This window comes from Orycteropus afer, unplaced genomic scaffold (genome assembly GCF_000298275.1).
Source record: "Orycteropus afer afer isolate SDZICR_OR568_19922 unplaced genomic scaffold, OryAfe1.0 scaffold00123, whole genome shotgun sequence".
In the NCBI taxonomy this organism is placed as follows: domain Eukaryota; kingdom Metazoa; phylum Chordata; class Mammalia; order Tubulidentata; family Orycteropodidae; genus Orycteropus; species Orycteropus afer.
The window spans coordinates 4,174,613-4,190,708 of record NW_006921710.1 but is presented as its reverse complement, the minus strand read 5'-3'; the positions used below and the strand labels follow the sequence as shown (position 1 = coordinate 4,190,708).

At 45.1% G+C, this 16,096-nt stretch overlaps 1 protein-coding gene across 1 annotated transcript; it reads right to left on the bottom strand.

The window, feature by feature from the left end:
* Positions 1–4,461: 4,461 nt before the first annotated feature.
* On the bottom strand, positions 4,462–13,814 carry TOR1A (torsin family 1 member A). The gene is made up of 5 exons (XM_007944231.2): positions 13,634–13,814; positions 12,503–12,768; positions 9,744–9,919; positions 9,523–9,650; positions 4,462–4,712 (listed from the first exon to the last, which is right to left on the bottom strand). The coding sequence occupies exons 1-5, from the start codon at positions 13,812–13,814 to the stop codon at positions 4,462–4,464; spliced, it is 1,002 nt and encodes a 333-aa protein (XP_007942422.1).
* Between the last annotated feature and the right edge of the window lie 2,282 nt (positions 13,815–16,096).

The window sequence follows — 16,096 nt, the reverse complement described above, 5'->3', positions numbered from 1 at the left end:
GCTTTTATCCAAATGGGCTAAAAGGTGACTGGGAGACACAGCAAGCCAGGGGCCTTGCCTTTGGGAAGTACTTCTGAATCCCTCTTGAGGGGTTTGCACATTTGCACCTGTGGACTTTAAGGATATGGAAGTTTTGAAGAGACCTGATCTGTCAAGTGCACTTGTCCTTGTGCAAGATGACAGAAATCCAGTTGTTCGTTGCAGCTGAAGACGAACTTTTTTAACATCCCCTCCAAACTTACTGTTCTGTCCTTGACAGAAGTGCCTTGGAACAGCTGAGGGAGTAAAACCCTAGGATTGTTTCTGACCCTACAGCACTCACACCTTAGACACCACTGTTAAAATGAAAGGGTTTCAAGGGAAGCCCTGCTGCAATCTGGTACCATTAGGATCTCACTGGCTGAAAACAGTCTTCTTTTTCTTTTACAGAGAGTATTAGCTGACTTGAAATGTTTTGTTAGAATTGGTGGCACCTGCACGTCTCAGACTGGGGGATGTGGGCCCGAGTAGTGTGGATCTGGGTCAACTGTCGGATGGACAGGGGACTCCATCCGTGAAGGCTCCTGCAGATCAGGACAGGAGTGACCTTTCCGTTCATTCCTCCTGCTGCTGATCACAGCCCTTGGCATGGAATTCCTTCACCTTTCTCTCATTTGGTTTTGATCCTAGTCTTCCTCGTATCACATCTACCCTGAACTTCAGGCACCATGGTTTTCCAACCGTATCATAGGGTCAAATCAGAACGAGACCACTAGCTTTGAATTTGAGTCCTCAGTTCCTATAGTGAAGTGTTTGTCTGTTACAATTTATATGTGGATCAATCTCACTTTACTCCATAAAACAGTTTGATATTGACGTGCTCCTCCAGGTAACATGTGCCCACAGTGAGCATTCCACTTCAGCTTAGATTCTGCATTGCCAAACAGGTGAGAGTATCACCCATTAGAAATGCCAGTTTTCAAGAACGTTTATCTTTTTATTTCTCAGTCTTCTATAATGGAAGTATGAGGTGTTGCCTGTTTTAAAATATGGGTGGGATATAATAGGGAATAATTTTTTATTCTCTTCTCAGCTGCTCTTAAATGGTATGAGATTTTATTGTTAAATGGGTGGTAATATATGAAACCTTGTAGATTAAATCAGGTCATTGTAAGTTGTGGCTGGTCCTGGGTGTCACCTGATGTAGACACCCTGTATGGCAGCACCCTCTAGGGACTGCTCTGATCATTGGGAAGTGAGTTCCGTCTGTCCTGTAGTAGCAGTAGGCTGCAGACAAGTATTCAGAACAGTGTGCAGCCTTTCTTAGATGTAAGATGTGGTCAGATGACAGTTTTTACAGAATGGAAATACCTTACATGGTATCAAACTTTAAAAAATGCCCAAGTGAGACTTACAGTCTTTTGGTTCCTATTCTCAGACTGGAGTTAAGTTACATTTTTTTTTATATAACCCTTTTTGTCTGGTCAGGAGGAGACGAGATTTTCTGTTGACAATGATGCAATAAACTCAATGTGTTGGCCACCTTTGGACCGCTGTTACTGATTTGTAAGTGGAACAAGCCATACACAGTTGATCCCAGCCCAGCTCCCCTACCCCACCATCATGTAGACAAGAGCTTGATCTGATCTATATTGGATATGAAGTAATAAAGCCTAAATTTGTGAGATGTTACTTGTTAACTTTTTTTTCTGGTTTATTTGATAACACACTGACCTTGAATAAAGGCTCTTTAACAGCTTAGGTATCATTAGGCTTACCATAACGTTGGACGTGTCGGTTGACAGTCACTGCATCATAACAGAATCAATATTTACCTTTAAGGCTATTATCCTCAGAATTTCAACTATGAAATTGAATTAAATGATGTTTTCATCAGAAGCAGAGGGGCTTCTTTCTGACAAATATATTCTCCTAAAATTAATGCTGGAAGGAAACAGGCATTGGGAAAACATGGCTGTTGACATTCTGAATGTAAGCAAGGGGCCAGCTCAGAGCTGGGGAATCTAAATGCAGTCTTCCCTCCCAGGATTGGTAAATAATGTGAAATCATAGTTACATTAAGATCTCAGCTTCATCACACTTTACCTGGCATCTTACCTCTGTTAGTGACCTGATAGCGCTAACCCTCTTCACAGGACTGGGGATTAGCTAACTTTCTAGAAAGTTTAAACCTTTTTTGCCATCACCTCACCTGGTGCCCTCACTTCTCCACGGAAGGCGTTGAAGTCCCATGAGGCTTTCTAGGGCTGTTTCCCAGCCTGCTGTGGGTTCTACTCTATTCCATTCTGCCTCGTCTACAAAATGGAACTTTTGAAAAAGTCAGGGGACCACTGTGCTCCTTAATTAGGAACTCCAAAGTACCAGAATGCCATCTTCAAATGCAAGAAGGGTCAGACTTAATCTGTGACTCCTGGGGAGAAGATCAGGCCTGATGGGTTTCAAAAAGTTTGAGGCACTAAGAACTTTCTAACACTTAGAGCCATCCTTAGGGGGCCTAGGTGGCCCTAAAGAGGAGCCCTTGTACAGCTGGGGAGCTGGAAGGCACAGGGGTCCTGTTGATTGAGAAGCTGAATCAGAGCCTGGCCAACCTGTGTCTACCTGCTAAAAAGCATTCCTGCAAGCACTCTGGGTAGACTCATATTCTACAGGAGCCCCACCCACTTGTAGGCACATAAGCGGGTTGCCTAAAACAAGGTGTTAAGTCTCCTCTAGGAGTCTCTGGGTGGTGCAAATGATTAAGTGCTCGACCACTAACCAAATACAAAAAAACCCGAAACCCACTGCTGTCAGAGTCGATTCCAGCTCATAACCAAAAGGGCGTTTCAAACCCACCCAGAGGTGCCTTGTGATCTGTGCCCAAAAGGTCATAGCCATGAAAGCCCCTGGAGCAGAGTTCTACCCTGTACACATGGGGTTGCCCTGAGTCGAAATCAACTGGACAGGAACTCGTACTGGTTTAGTCTATAGTGCTCAGCATTCCTGCTTGGCAGCTCAGTTGGGGTTAAGTCTCTACACTTAGACTCCATGACCCCTACAACTGAGTATAGTGCCCTGGGCAGCTAAGCAAGGGACCAGAGGTGTCCCCGGTTGCTCAAAAGGCCCTGGCCTTAGACTTTATCTCATCCCAACTTGGACTGCATCTGTTGTCTCAATTCATAGGTTCAGCACAAAAGACTGACAGTGGACGAGTTTATTATTTTCTCCTTAAAAATATACTCACAAATCACAAGATACGCTTTTATTGCAAATAGTGATAGCTATTTGCATTTATAAATAAAAACACTGTTCTCAGCATCCTCAGGAGAGACAGCTAAGCTTTCCCAAGTATTAGGGGTTTTGACTTAACTAAGGAGCTCTGGTGGCACAGTGGATAAAGCATTTGTAACCAGAACGTAGACGATTTCAAACCCACCAGATGCTCCACAGATGGAAGATGGGCACTCTAATTCTGTAAAGATTTACAGCCTCAGAAACCCAGTGGGCGTTGCTCTGAGTTGGCATCAACTTGATAGCTGAGTGTTTGTTTTTTATGGTTTTGAATTAACTAACAAAAACCAGTGATAAAAGGAGGTGTAAAAAATATAGCAAAACTCACCACATAATTTAGAATCCAAGAGAAAGACACCACGCAGTTCATTTGTGAATGGAAAGTAGAAAAGGGCCTTCCTCTAGAAGCCTGAATGACTAGCAAGTGATGAGCTGAAAAACACCCTTCTTTCAAGGAGTTTCTGGTTCTAACAGACTTTCAGCTAGCCTGTTCAGTGTGCCTAGGACCATTCCCACTGTTCACAACGTTATTAAGATTAAAACCCTTGAAGACGACATTTGAGACTCATCTGTGCCGAGCCTGAGTGCCCTCGAAGTTCTGATCCTGACACGCTTGGCCTTTTAGCTAAATGTAGCGTTGCCCCTTGCAGCGCTGGCTGTGGTCATCCTGTGACAGGTTTGGTCACGGCTCCAGCCTCTGTCCCCAGTAATGCCATCCTACAGAAACAAGCACCAAGGACTTGTGCTTGGGCTTTTCTGCAGGAAAGACACATCATTGTAAATGTTCTAAAAACAGGAACTTTAAAAAAAAAAAAAAAGCCAGAAACTTCAGAGTCTGAAAAGTTTCTCATAATGTTAAAAACCACTTTAAATAGTTATCACATTTTCTGTAAAACTTACTTGTCCTTCCTTGAAACAGAAACACTTGTAATTAAAACATGATTTTTAAAAAATCATAAGCACTGGTACGAGGGGGCGGGGCGCTGGTACTTCCTCTGAGGACCCTGCAGGTGGCTCCAATGTCAATGGCCGTGAGGCTGCGATGGCCTGCAGACTGCTGAGTGATAATAGTGCTCAGAAAAGTCCCTGTCATGTAAAACAGGAACAATGTGTCTGACTCCTCTTCCAGGGAGAAGAGTGGGGAAGGCTCTGAGTGTTGAGTTCATTCTTCAATATGATGCAGAATCCTGGGTATCAGTCATCGTAGTAGTAATCTAACTTGGTGAACACAGTTTTGCAGCCTTTATCAGAAAAAACTTTCTCTTCTTTGGGGAAAAATGTCATCTCCTCAGCCACTCTGGTCACAATGTCTTCATCAATTTCATAGCCTCTAGACTGCATTTCAACTCGGATGCACATTTTTAGGTGTTTGTATTCCAGGGGGAGGAAGGGAACAAAATAGTCAATGAGATTCCGGTCAATTAAGCTGCTGTGCCAGAAGCCACCTGGGAAAAAGAAAAAGTTGCTATGCATCCATCCATCCACCTCTCTACCCAGCCATCTACCCACCCACCCAACACATACCTACTGAGTGTTGACAGGGTGCCAGGCTCTGGCCTAGGCCCTGGAGCTTGTCAGCAACAAGGAGGACAGACATTCAACAGTGAGCTCACTCAGAAGCAATGACAAACAAATGTGCACGAACTGCTGTATGGAAATGAATTTGCTCGGTAAACTTTCACCCAAATAATAAAAAAAATTAGAAAAAAAAAAACCCCACAATTATAAGTTGTGATATGTCACAAGGCAAAGGGCAAAGTAACCTGCTAGAATACACTGCTGTATCAGGAAGGCCTCTCAAGGCAGAGATGTGAGATGGAAAGAGGTTCACACCCTCAGCGTGCCTGGGGTCAGCAACAAGCTGAGAGGCAGAGTAGGCTGACAACATTGCAAAGAAAGCGAAAGGTGAGACGTTTCTAGGGAAGGACTCTATCAGTCACTACCTCCATTGGGAGAAGATAAACTTGCAACTCTCACTGGAGGCTCAGCAGCTGGGTAGAAACCCACCGCCGTTGCCAATGCATGCAAACCGTATAGAGCATTTTGAGAACCAAAAACTAGAATCCTGTGTATAAATAAATGTGTGAAGGCAACACCCTTTTACTACCATAATGGCACAGCCTGTGCCATGTGTATCTGTTCCCCTGGGTGAGGACTGGCTCTGCACCTACTGTCACATCCTCTCACCTGGTCCCCCAACCTCCTGACCCAGAGCACCTCCCCTTCCTCTGAAACTACACAGCAGCCGCTGGACACCCACCAACCCACATTTCTGCCTTTCTGGCGTTTCCCTTCTGCCTTGCCAGTTTATTTTGTGACTCAGCTCCCTAACCTAAGCTCCTCAAAAACGGGGATGAAAAAAAAAAAAAAAAAAAAACGGGGATGGATGTCCTTCCCAACAGTGCTTGCGCACAGTTGGTGCTCAACAAATATCGGATTAGATGGGGGTGGAGTCTGTGGCAGGGAAAAGAACAAAGCTAACCAATGAATAGTAGTGACAAGCGCGAGAGCTCCCACTTGTTGTGGGCGCACTCAGATACATCATTTCTTGAAGGCCTACTCTGTGCCAGACATGCCCCAGGCCCTGGGAAAAGAGCACAGAGTCAGACAGATGGACGCTGCCATCATGAGGTTTACATTTTAGTTGGGGAGACACTTGACAAACCAGTAAATAAACAACTGCAGGCAGCTCTAGGAGTTAAGAATAACAGAAAGCAGGAAAAGGAAATGGAGTGATTAGGCAAGAAGGGCAGAGGTTATTTTAGTGACTGTACTCCTGAGCTGACCTCTGTTCAGACTGAATGAGTAGGAGCTGACCACGCAAAGAGCTGGGGGAAGCATTCCTGAGCAACAAGTGATCTGATGGAGGCTTTCAAAACCATCTTCTGCTTTCAAAACCGTCTTCTGAAGACTCCCAAATGTGCACCCTCAGCCTGAACACCTCCCTGGAACTCCACTGGGACATCTAGTTGCCTCCTCAGTATCCTCCTTGGATGCCTCAAATTTAGCACCTCATCACACAGCAACCATGACAGCCTGGCCCCTACCTTCCCCACAAACCTACTCCTTCTGCAGTCTGTATCTGCAAATGGCAGTGCCACCACCATTCCAACTGCTTATCTCTCTCCCATTCCCACACAGAACCCTTCAGGAAATTTCATTGTTTCTACCTTCAAAATCCATCCAGAATTCAACCAGTTCTCCTAATTCCCACTCTCTTCAAGCCCCCAGCAGCTCTCTCCTGGGTTACCACAGCAGGTGCTCACTAGCTTTTCGTTGAGTAAGTGACTGAGAGGTGCCCACAGCTGCCTGAGGCCAGTCAGTAAGCAGCTGAGCTAGGAGTCACAGCCAGGCCTGCCTAACTCTCAAGTATTTTTTCACTCCTTTGTAACCTCCCATAATGTGGGTTCTGGGCAAGTGACCTCAGCTGCCACAGGATTTCAGCTCAGCTTTCTATTGCACATGTTCCTATTTTTTTGGCATGTCGAGAGACTATCCAACATGTTACAAAGGTAGTTTGTCTTTCATCAGCAATACTCCACTTGCACAAATTTACTTAACATATCCCATCCTTACACAATTAGTCCAAGGGACTAGTGGACCATGCGAACTTCAGCTTATATGACCATGAGACCAGAAGAACTAGATGGTGCCTGGCTACCACTGTCAATCACTTGGAAAGGGATCAGTGCAGGAGATCCTGGATAGAGTAGGAGAACAATGTGGAACAAAACTCAAAATCAGAAAAAAGACCAGGTTTGCTGGTCTGATAGACTGGGACTATGGCCACTAGTTATCCTTCAGCTCTGGAACTGAACTCACTCCTGTGGCTTCCAGCCACACAATAGACAGGCTTATGGGGTGAACATTTACATCAAGTAGATACACTCCTTAGAACAATCAACCATGGGAGAACAGAAGGGCAATATTTGGACAGGGAGATAGCTCAGGGGCTGGAATGCATAGGCAAGGACGACACAGGGAAGAGGTAACTACAGGGAGGAAGTAGGAAGAGAGCTGTTACAATGTGGGGAATTGCAATCAATGTCATGAAACAATGTGTGTATGTATGTGTGTGTATACACACACACACACACATCTTCCATACTCTTCACCTAACTCTGTAGTACGCATTTCTTGGCAAGTTTGTTTCAGGCCAGATCCTTTGTTTTGTAATCTCAAGGTCCTGAGCAGAGAAAGACTCAAGCAGTAACAGTCAACCTGAACTGAAGGCCTACTCTGTGCCAGACATGCCCCAGGCCCTGGGAAGAGAGCACAGAGTCAGACAGATGGACGCTGCCATCATGAGGTTTACATTTTAGTTGGGGAGACACTTGACAAACCAGTAAATAAACAACTGCAGGCAGCTCTAGGAGTTAAGAATAACAGAAAGCAGGAAAAGGAAATGGAGTGATTAGGCAAGAAGGGCAGAGGTTATTTTAGTGACTGTACTCCTGAGCTGTCATAGCATACGTCATGTGCCATAGCTGTCACAGCTCCTGAACAACTCATAGTTTTTAGTCAGTCAGTCTGTCCCCATCATGATGGCTTTCCTCTCCAAGGCCTCAGGGTCAAAGTGTGGGTGACGGTCACTGGAGAGGCAGTTAAAAGCCCAGGCTATGGAACGAGACTCCTGATAGGCTGTGTGGCTGCTCTCTCTCTGAGGCTGTTTCCTCACCTGTGAAATGGGGATGGTAAGAGTTTCTCCTTCAGGAGGTTACCGTAAGAATTAAATGAAATATGCAAGTAAAGCATCAGGACCTCATCACTGTTTGGCTAATGTTCTTAGACCCCAAATCTCAGAGTTCTAGAGCAACACAGACAAAGGAAAGGACCTGAGAGGCCATCTCCTTCCCCAGAGCCACCACTCACTCACCTTTTCGCCTATAAAAGAAAATGATTTAGCAGAAGAAAACAGGGGAACTACTTTTCAAGTTCTCAGTAATCAGAAATTTCCCTTTCTTTAAAATAACGTATCTAAACTTTATTTCTTTAAAATTCTTATTATCATGTTCCGGTTACCTAGTGCCACTCTGACAGAAATATACCACAAATGGGATGGCCTTAACAGGAGTTTATTCTTATAATTTGGAGGCTTTAAGTCCAAGTCGAAAGTGCCAGGCTCTAGGGGCTGGGTGAAAGCCCCTCAACCTTGGGGTCCAGCTCTGTCTCCTGCGTCCAGCCCACTGGAGCTAGAGGCGTTTCTTCCCTCAGACAGCTACTGGCTGCTGAGGCTGAGAAGCCCCAAGGTTGACAAGTCAAAAGGCACAGTCCCGATGTTACCAAACCACATGACAGGCCATTAACTTAAGTCCATTCTAAATCCTAAGGTCGGCAGAGCATAGCAGGCTGCTGAACAACAACATGGCTACATGCAGGGTCCAAGCGTGCCATAGGCTAGAGACCATTCCCAAAGGCTTCTCCTTCTATACAGGAAGCAGACCACATCACAAAGGCAGCTACTCACCTGCTTGTAGTAGATCCTACCATGGAGTTGATTGCCAGTCTCATCATGGGGAATAACTACTACCAACTGCCCAGCCACTCAACCAGGCCCAGCCAAGTTGACACACAAACTGAACTACCACATATGATTTGGGTGAAACCTTATAGGTAGGGCAAATTCATTTTCCATACAGCAGTCCATACACATTGTTTCATGACATTGATTGCAATTCCTCACAGCATAACAGCTGTCTTCCCACTTCCTCCCTGTAGTTACTTCTTCCCTGGGTCCTTCTTTCCTATGCATTCCTGCTCTCTGAGCTATCTTTCTGTGCAAATACTGCCTTCCTGTTCTCCCATGATCGATCGTTCTAAGGAGTGTATCTACCTGCTGTAAATATTCACCCCATATGTCTGTCTATTGTTTGGCTGGAAGCCACGGGAGTGAGTTCAGTTCCAGACCTGAAGGGTAACTAGGGGCCATAGTCTTGGGAGTCTCACCAGGCTCTATCAGACCACTAAAACTGGGTCTTTTTTCTGATTTTGAGTTTTGTTCCACATTGGTCTCCCACTCTATCCAGGATCTCTTGCACTGATCCCTTACCATGAATCTAAACTTTAGAGTGTATAATAGTCACCTGGAGTTTATTAACATACAAACTCCCTCAGAAATTCCCTGTCAGCAGGTGATAAGGAACTGAGAATCTGTATTTCTTACTAGCTCCCCAGTGATGGCACAACTGACACTTTAAGACTTAGGGGCACAGGATTATGAACACGACAGGGTAACAAAGTGATGGTCCTACTTACTGTTCTTGTTATTGAAAACCGACACAGACAAGGCATGCTCCATGTCTTTGAGCTTGATTTCTTCCCTCTGCTTTCCACTTCTCCAGAAATCTAAAGCCACATCAGTGATTCTTTCTGCTCCAGCATTGCTGCAAAGTAATTCTCATGAATAAGGACTGGGTTTTCTCCTGAAACTCACAGGCTCAGCCTCCCGTTTCTTCAATCACGTCCCAATCACTTACCTGAGAAATATGAAGACGGCTTTCTGATAAGAGACCCCATCTACCAGGTCGTAATAGTCTAGGAAAGGTTTGATGGCATCTATGAGGCCGGCATGCATTTTATCCATTTCATCAAATATGAAGATAGAGCTTGCACATGCACTCACGTTGCCTCGAATCCACTGCTGTAACTGATCCTGAATTACAGAGAGAAGCCAATACAAAGCTCTTATCAAACAATAAGCATGACCGTTATTAATGTGACAACTCCTTTTACTACTAAGAACAATGGCTACGTTTCCAGAGGGCTGACTGTGTACTGGGCTCAGTGCTGAGAACTTTATAAGCATGGGCTTTTTAGTGCCTCACAATAGTCCTGTGTGGTAGGCAATGTCATCCCCATGTTACAGATAAAACTGAGGTAGAGAGAGCTTAATCAACTTGCCTGAGATTACAAAATTAGTATGTAGCAGAGCTGGCATCTGAACCCAGCTCTGATTGTCAGCCCCACTTTGATTGTTATTGCTGTGTTGTGAGACGTGACGCTGGCGCTGTCCTTGAGCTGCTTTAACTTTCTGTTGGGCAAACTGAGGGACACAGGCTCACTTCAGTGAGGCAACTGAACTGAGAGCACACGGCTCTGAGACAAGTTTGGTGAGGTGGCGCTCAAGTTTCTGGGACAATGCCTGCCTGGAGTTCCTGAAACACATTCACCTAAACAGAAACCTGTTGAGATGGCTCTTATAATATTAACCAATCGAGGAAAGAGGCCTTCTAAGCCAGTTGATCAGAAAGTCGAGCTGTGGTTCTGTATAATGGTTTTTTTTTTTTTCCTTACTAGTGACTTGGGAAAATTAGTTAGTTTTTCTAAACTCTAGAAGATACATTGTAGGTCTTATTATTCCTTTGATTTTTTACTTGGCTACTAACAACTATGATCATGGTTACAGTGTACCTAATCTAAACAGTGATGCTGCTCTGTAGGTATGGGGTAGCTTCCTTCACAGAGAGGAGCCTTAAGAGAGCTGAAGTGCCTTGCCTGAGGCCACAGGACAAGTAATTCACCCCAGATCTGTTAGGTTCCAGCAGCTAAAGTTTTTGCAGAGAACCGATATTAAGTACTAAGGGGTAGACACTGTTTAAGCATTGTTCACATGTTTTACTGTGACTTCCCCAAACCCATCAAGGTAGTGCCTACCTAGTCCGTTTTGTCCTTGTCAGCTACTGTCAGTTCTGACTCATGGGGAGCCCATGTGTGCAGAGCAGAACTGCTCCACAGGGTCCTCAAGCCTGTGACCTTCTGGAAGCAGACTGCCAGCCCTGTCTTCCGAGGTGCCTCTGGGTGGGTCTGAGCCACCAGCCTTTACGACAGTAGTTGAACGCTTAATCATTCACTTATGCCACCCAAGAAATTCTTCTCTGTTTCACAGATGAGGAAACTGAGACACAGAGAAGTTAAGTAACTAGCTCAAAGTCACGCAGCTTTTAAGCAGTGGAACCTGAATGCTAACTAGGGTGACTGATTTGCCTGGGGGCTTAACCCAGTTTTAACACTGCAAATCCAGCATCCTAGGAACTCCTGATGGTTGGCGACCCTACTGCTAATCCAGGCAGAATGGGAAAAACGTATACAAACAGTTTGTTACATGAATTTAAAAAGGTAGTGTTGTTGGCTGCTATCAAGTTCATTCTGACTCACTGTGACCCCATGTGTCAGAGCAGAACTGGCCCACAGGGTTTCCTTGGCTGTAATATTTTAAAGAAGAACACTGCCACGTGTTTCTCCTATAGAGCCACTTGGTGGGTCTCAACCAGGGCAGCTGAGCACTCCACTGTTTACCTAACCATTTTTTACCACCAAAAAAAAAAAACCAAACACACTGCCCTTGAGTCAGTTCTGACTCACAGAACAGTAGAAATGCCCCACAGGGTTTCCAAGGCTATAAATCTTAATAGAACAGGCTGCTACATCTTTCTCTGGCCAAGCAGCTGGAGTGGCTGGTGCGTTCGAACTGCTGACCTTTTGGTTAGCAGCCAAGAGCTTTAATCACTGCATCACCAGAGCACCTTAAAAAGGAAACAAACCAAAGACGAAACCCACTGCTATGGAGTCAATTTCAAATCATAGTGATCCCACTGGGTTTCCAAGGCTGTAAATGTTTACAGAAGTAGACTGCCTTATCTGTCCCAACCCATGGAAAGGCAATCCATTTATTTGAATGCTAATGTTCCAGGCACCATGTTTAGTACTTTACATTCAGAACTGAATTCTCATAGCCACCATTTTACAGAAGAGCCTGAGAGATGAGGCCACGTTCCCAAGATCACATAGCTGGTGGCAGAAGAGCATTAGGACTCAAACCCAGGTGTGCCTGCTGCCAAAGCCTAAACTGCTCCTAAGTGAGTTAAACTGTAAAAATAATTTGCAACAGTAAATTAAAACAAAACGTCTCTCTAGAAACCATGTCCTCATTTACAAAATGAGTAAGATTTGATCATCTTTAAGTTGGATCTCATTAGGTCCATCTCGAAAATTCTATGCTCCCACTTACTAAACTTGGTATCACTGGGCCTATTTTCAGAAACCACCACAATGGTTTGATGGTGTAATTGTGCCGAGTACCTCTAACACTCTAACTTCCAGACTTTTCCAAGGAGAACTGACACATTTAAACATTTTCAGCATTCACTAGTTTCAACATGGAAATCCCAAATCCCATTCCACAACAGAGAAACCCCAAACCCAGTGTCATCCAAGGATTCCAAAATTCTGCCCTTGCCTTATACAGGGTAATGTTCGAAGCATGTGGAAAGTGCAATGTGGCCACAAACAGGTGGACATAGTCACTGTTCAGACCACCCTCATAAATATTCTCCGCAATGATTTTGCTGACAAAATTTTTGCCGGTGCCAGTCCATCCATGTAGAGAGAGGGTGAGAGGTTTCTTGGGCTTTGGGTTGCTAAGGAAGCCAAACACGGCATTTAAGATGACTTTCTTTGCAAGATGCTGTCCAAAGAGCTTGCTGTCCAGATCCTTCTGTAGTGCTGGGAAAAACAAAGACAGTTAAGGAGTAGGGGAAGAAACAGCTGGTAAAATTTAGCAAAGTTTACAGGCCCACGTGAAAGTCAGCTAGAACCGGTAAGCTCTTCAAGCATCTTGCGAAATGTTGAAGTAACATGAACTATAAGGACTTGTCCCATAGGTGAATCATTAGGTCCAGGAAGGTCTTCCTTTACTGCCCTGAGTACATTCCGACTCCACCTGCCCCCCCCCCAGGCTGTAAATCTTTATGGAAACAGACTGCTTCATCTTTCTTCTGCAGAGCAGCTGGTGGGTTCAAACCCCCGACTTTTGGTTAGCAGCCAAATGTCTTAACTACTCTGCCACCCAAACTCCTTTCTTCTTTTACTGGTCCAGCCTATTCTAAGGCTTGGCCATGTGCCAGGTGACTTCCCACTGGGAGGCTGAAAAGGTCCTTGGCTTTATTGCCTTTACCAACCTGTTTCCACCCGGAACCCCTGCTCTACTCCTCCCACCCCAAGGCAGAGCAAGGCAAGGGCTGCCATTTAGCCACCACTGATCTGCTCCGGAAGTCAACCTCATCCTTCCTATGCCCTGCTAGGATGGAGGCAAAACGCTCTTTACAGGAAGTCTGAAACAGGGTCCATACGCCCAGTTTCTGCGTTAAGCTGCCCAAGCTGCAGCTCCAGTTTCAGGAGCCAAAGTCCAGTCTGCGGTCGTGGCCAAGGAGCCAGGTCACAACCTACACCCCGGGCGACTAGGAATCCTGAGTCTGGCCCCTGCCTACCCTAGTTTTTCTATCCAGGCTTCTGGGCCCCCTGGAGCCCCGATGCTCGCTTCTGACATCTCACACCGAGATCCAATCCCCAGCATCTGCCTCGGCCCTACCTTCCCGACTGAGGCTCCGCTTCTGCCCGCAGCACTCGGCGAAGAGGCAGTAAAGGCGCGGGTAGGAGATGTAGCCGGTGAGGACCCCGGCCAGGGCCAGTCCCAGGCTGATGGGCTCCACCGCCTGCACCACCAACGGCGCCAGGAGCAGCAGGCCCAGTGCGGCCCGGCACACCTTCATGCCCGGACGCGCGCCGCACTGCCAAGTCTTTGGTTTACCGCCGTAAAGCGCTACCTCCCAACTAGCGCTTCCGGTTCCTCCCCGCCCCAGCCTCCATCCTTGAGCGGGGTGGGTCTCCGCCCAACTTTGGCGGCCTCCATCTTTGTGAGGGGCAGGGCCGGTTTCCGCTTCCGGAAGGTCCGGGTATTAATAGACTGGCGGCCGCTGTTTTTCCTTGTAAAAATGTTGTTGTAATTTGCCGACGAGTAGACCCGACTCATAGCGACCCCTCCTTAATACATTTTATTTTTTAGGACAGTTTTAGATTACAGAAAAATGGAAAAAATAGTACAGTGGTCCCGCATATCTTTCCCTATTAACATCTTACGTTAGTATGCTACATTTGCTACAATTAATAACCAATATTGATACATTAGTGGTAACTGAAGTCCACACTTCCTACGTATTTCTTTGGTTTTTCCTAATGTACTTTTTCTGTTCCAAGATCCCACCCAGGATACCACATCACATTTAGCTCTCATGTCTCTTTAGGCTCCTTTGGGTTGTGACAGTTTCTCAGTGTTTTCTTGTTTTTGATGACCTTGACAGTCTTGATGAGCACTGGTTAGGTATTTTGTAGAATGTCCCTCAGTTGGAATTTGTCAGATATTTTTCTCGTTAAAACTCAAAATTCACTGTCATCAAGTCCCATCCGACTCAGAGACCCCACCTTGAATTTCCCAGGCAGTATCACTACAGAAGTAGATTGTCCAACCTTCCTTCCGTGGAGTGGCTGGTGGGCTTAAACCGCCAGCCTTCTGGTTAGCAGTCAAGGGCCTTAGGCACTATGCCACCGGAGCTCCCTCATTAGACAGGGATTATAGGTTTTGGTTGAGCAATCTTCTTCTGTAGTGATACTGCCTCAGAAACCCAAGGAGGGGTCATTATGAGTTGGATCCCACTCCATGGCGGTGGTTGCGGTTTTGTTTTTATAGGTTTTGGTGAAGAATATCACAGAGGGAAATTGTCATGTCAAGGGCACATTCATGATTTATGAATAGTTGATGTTGACCTTGATCACTTGACTGAGGTAGTGTTTATGCTTCCTCCCCTTCTTTGTATACTGTCCTCTTTACACACTCTTCTGACCACACACTTAATGAGTGGGGAGTTATGCTCCTCCTCCTTGTAATGGAGAATCCACAGAAATTATTTGGAATTCTTCTGCATGAGACATTTGTCCCTTCCTTCCCATTTGTTTGTTCAATCATTTATATCAGTACAGACTCATGGATATTTATTTTATACTTTGGATTATAATTCAATACCGATTTGTTACTCAAATTCTTCTAGCTTTGGTCATTGGTGGTTCCTGTGTCCCTTTGGCATACCCCTATTGATTCGATATTTTTGTTTCTTTGCTTTTATTTTTAGCACCTCCTTTCTGGCACTACAAAATGCTCCAGGCTCATCTTGTATATTTTCTACCCCAGTCCTAGTATCAACCATTTCTTTAAGGAACCCTGGTTCCATCTGCAGGAGAATGGTGTTAGAAATCAAGATCTGAGTGTGCTAGTTGCTATTGGAGTATCATTTATTTTAGTCCCTCTCAGCTGACAGAGCAAAGAAATATATGTGTGATGTATGTGTGTATACAAACTTGTGTACTTACATATGTATCTATAATACTTCTATAAGCAACTATCTGTATCTATATTACACTAAACATGAGTTCATACTGATGTTTCCAACTCTAGTCCATCACCATATGGGTGATGGGAACCTCCTCCCTTTGCTTACCGTAAATTCCCACTTCAACAGTGAGAAATCTTTCTCCCACCATCTGGTGGCCGCTTTGAAAATAGGCAAGAGGCTACGCTGCTGAACAGAACAAAGGGTTATTGCGTGGTTTAAAATCAGGACAAGTGTGCATCAGGGTTGAATCAAATAGATTACATCTGTAGAAAGAGATGGTGATGAGGCTCAGTATCTTCATAACAAACCATCAGTTGTTCATATGCAAGTTCAAGTTGAAGCTGAAGAAAATGAAGCAAGTCCACAAGAATCAAAGTACAACCTTGAGTATATCCCACCTAAATTTAAGAACCATCTCAAGAGTAGACTTCATGCATTGAACACTAGTGACCCAAGACCTGATGAGCTGTGGGATGACATCAAGGACATCATACATTAAGATAGCAAAGGTCGTTTAAGGGAGTTCCGGCAAGATGGCGGACTAGGCAGAAGGATTGCACAGACCCTCTTCAACAAAGAAAAGGGAAACCAATTAACACAGACACAGA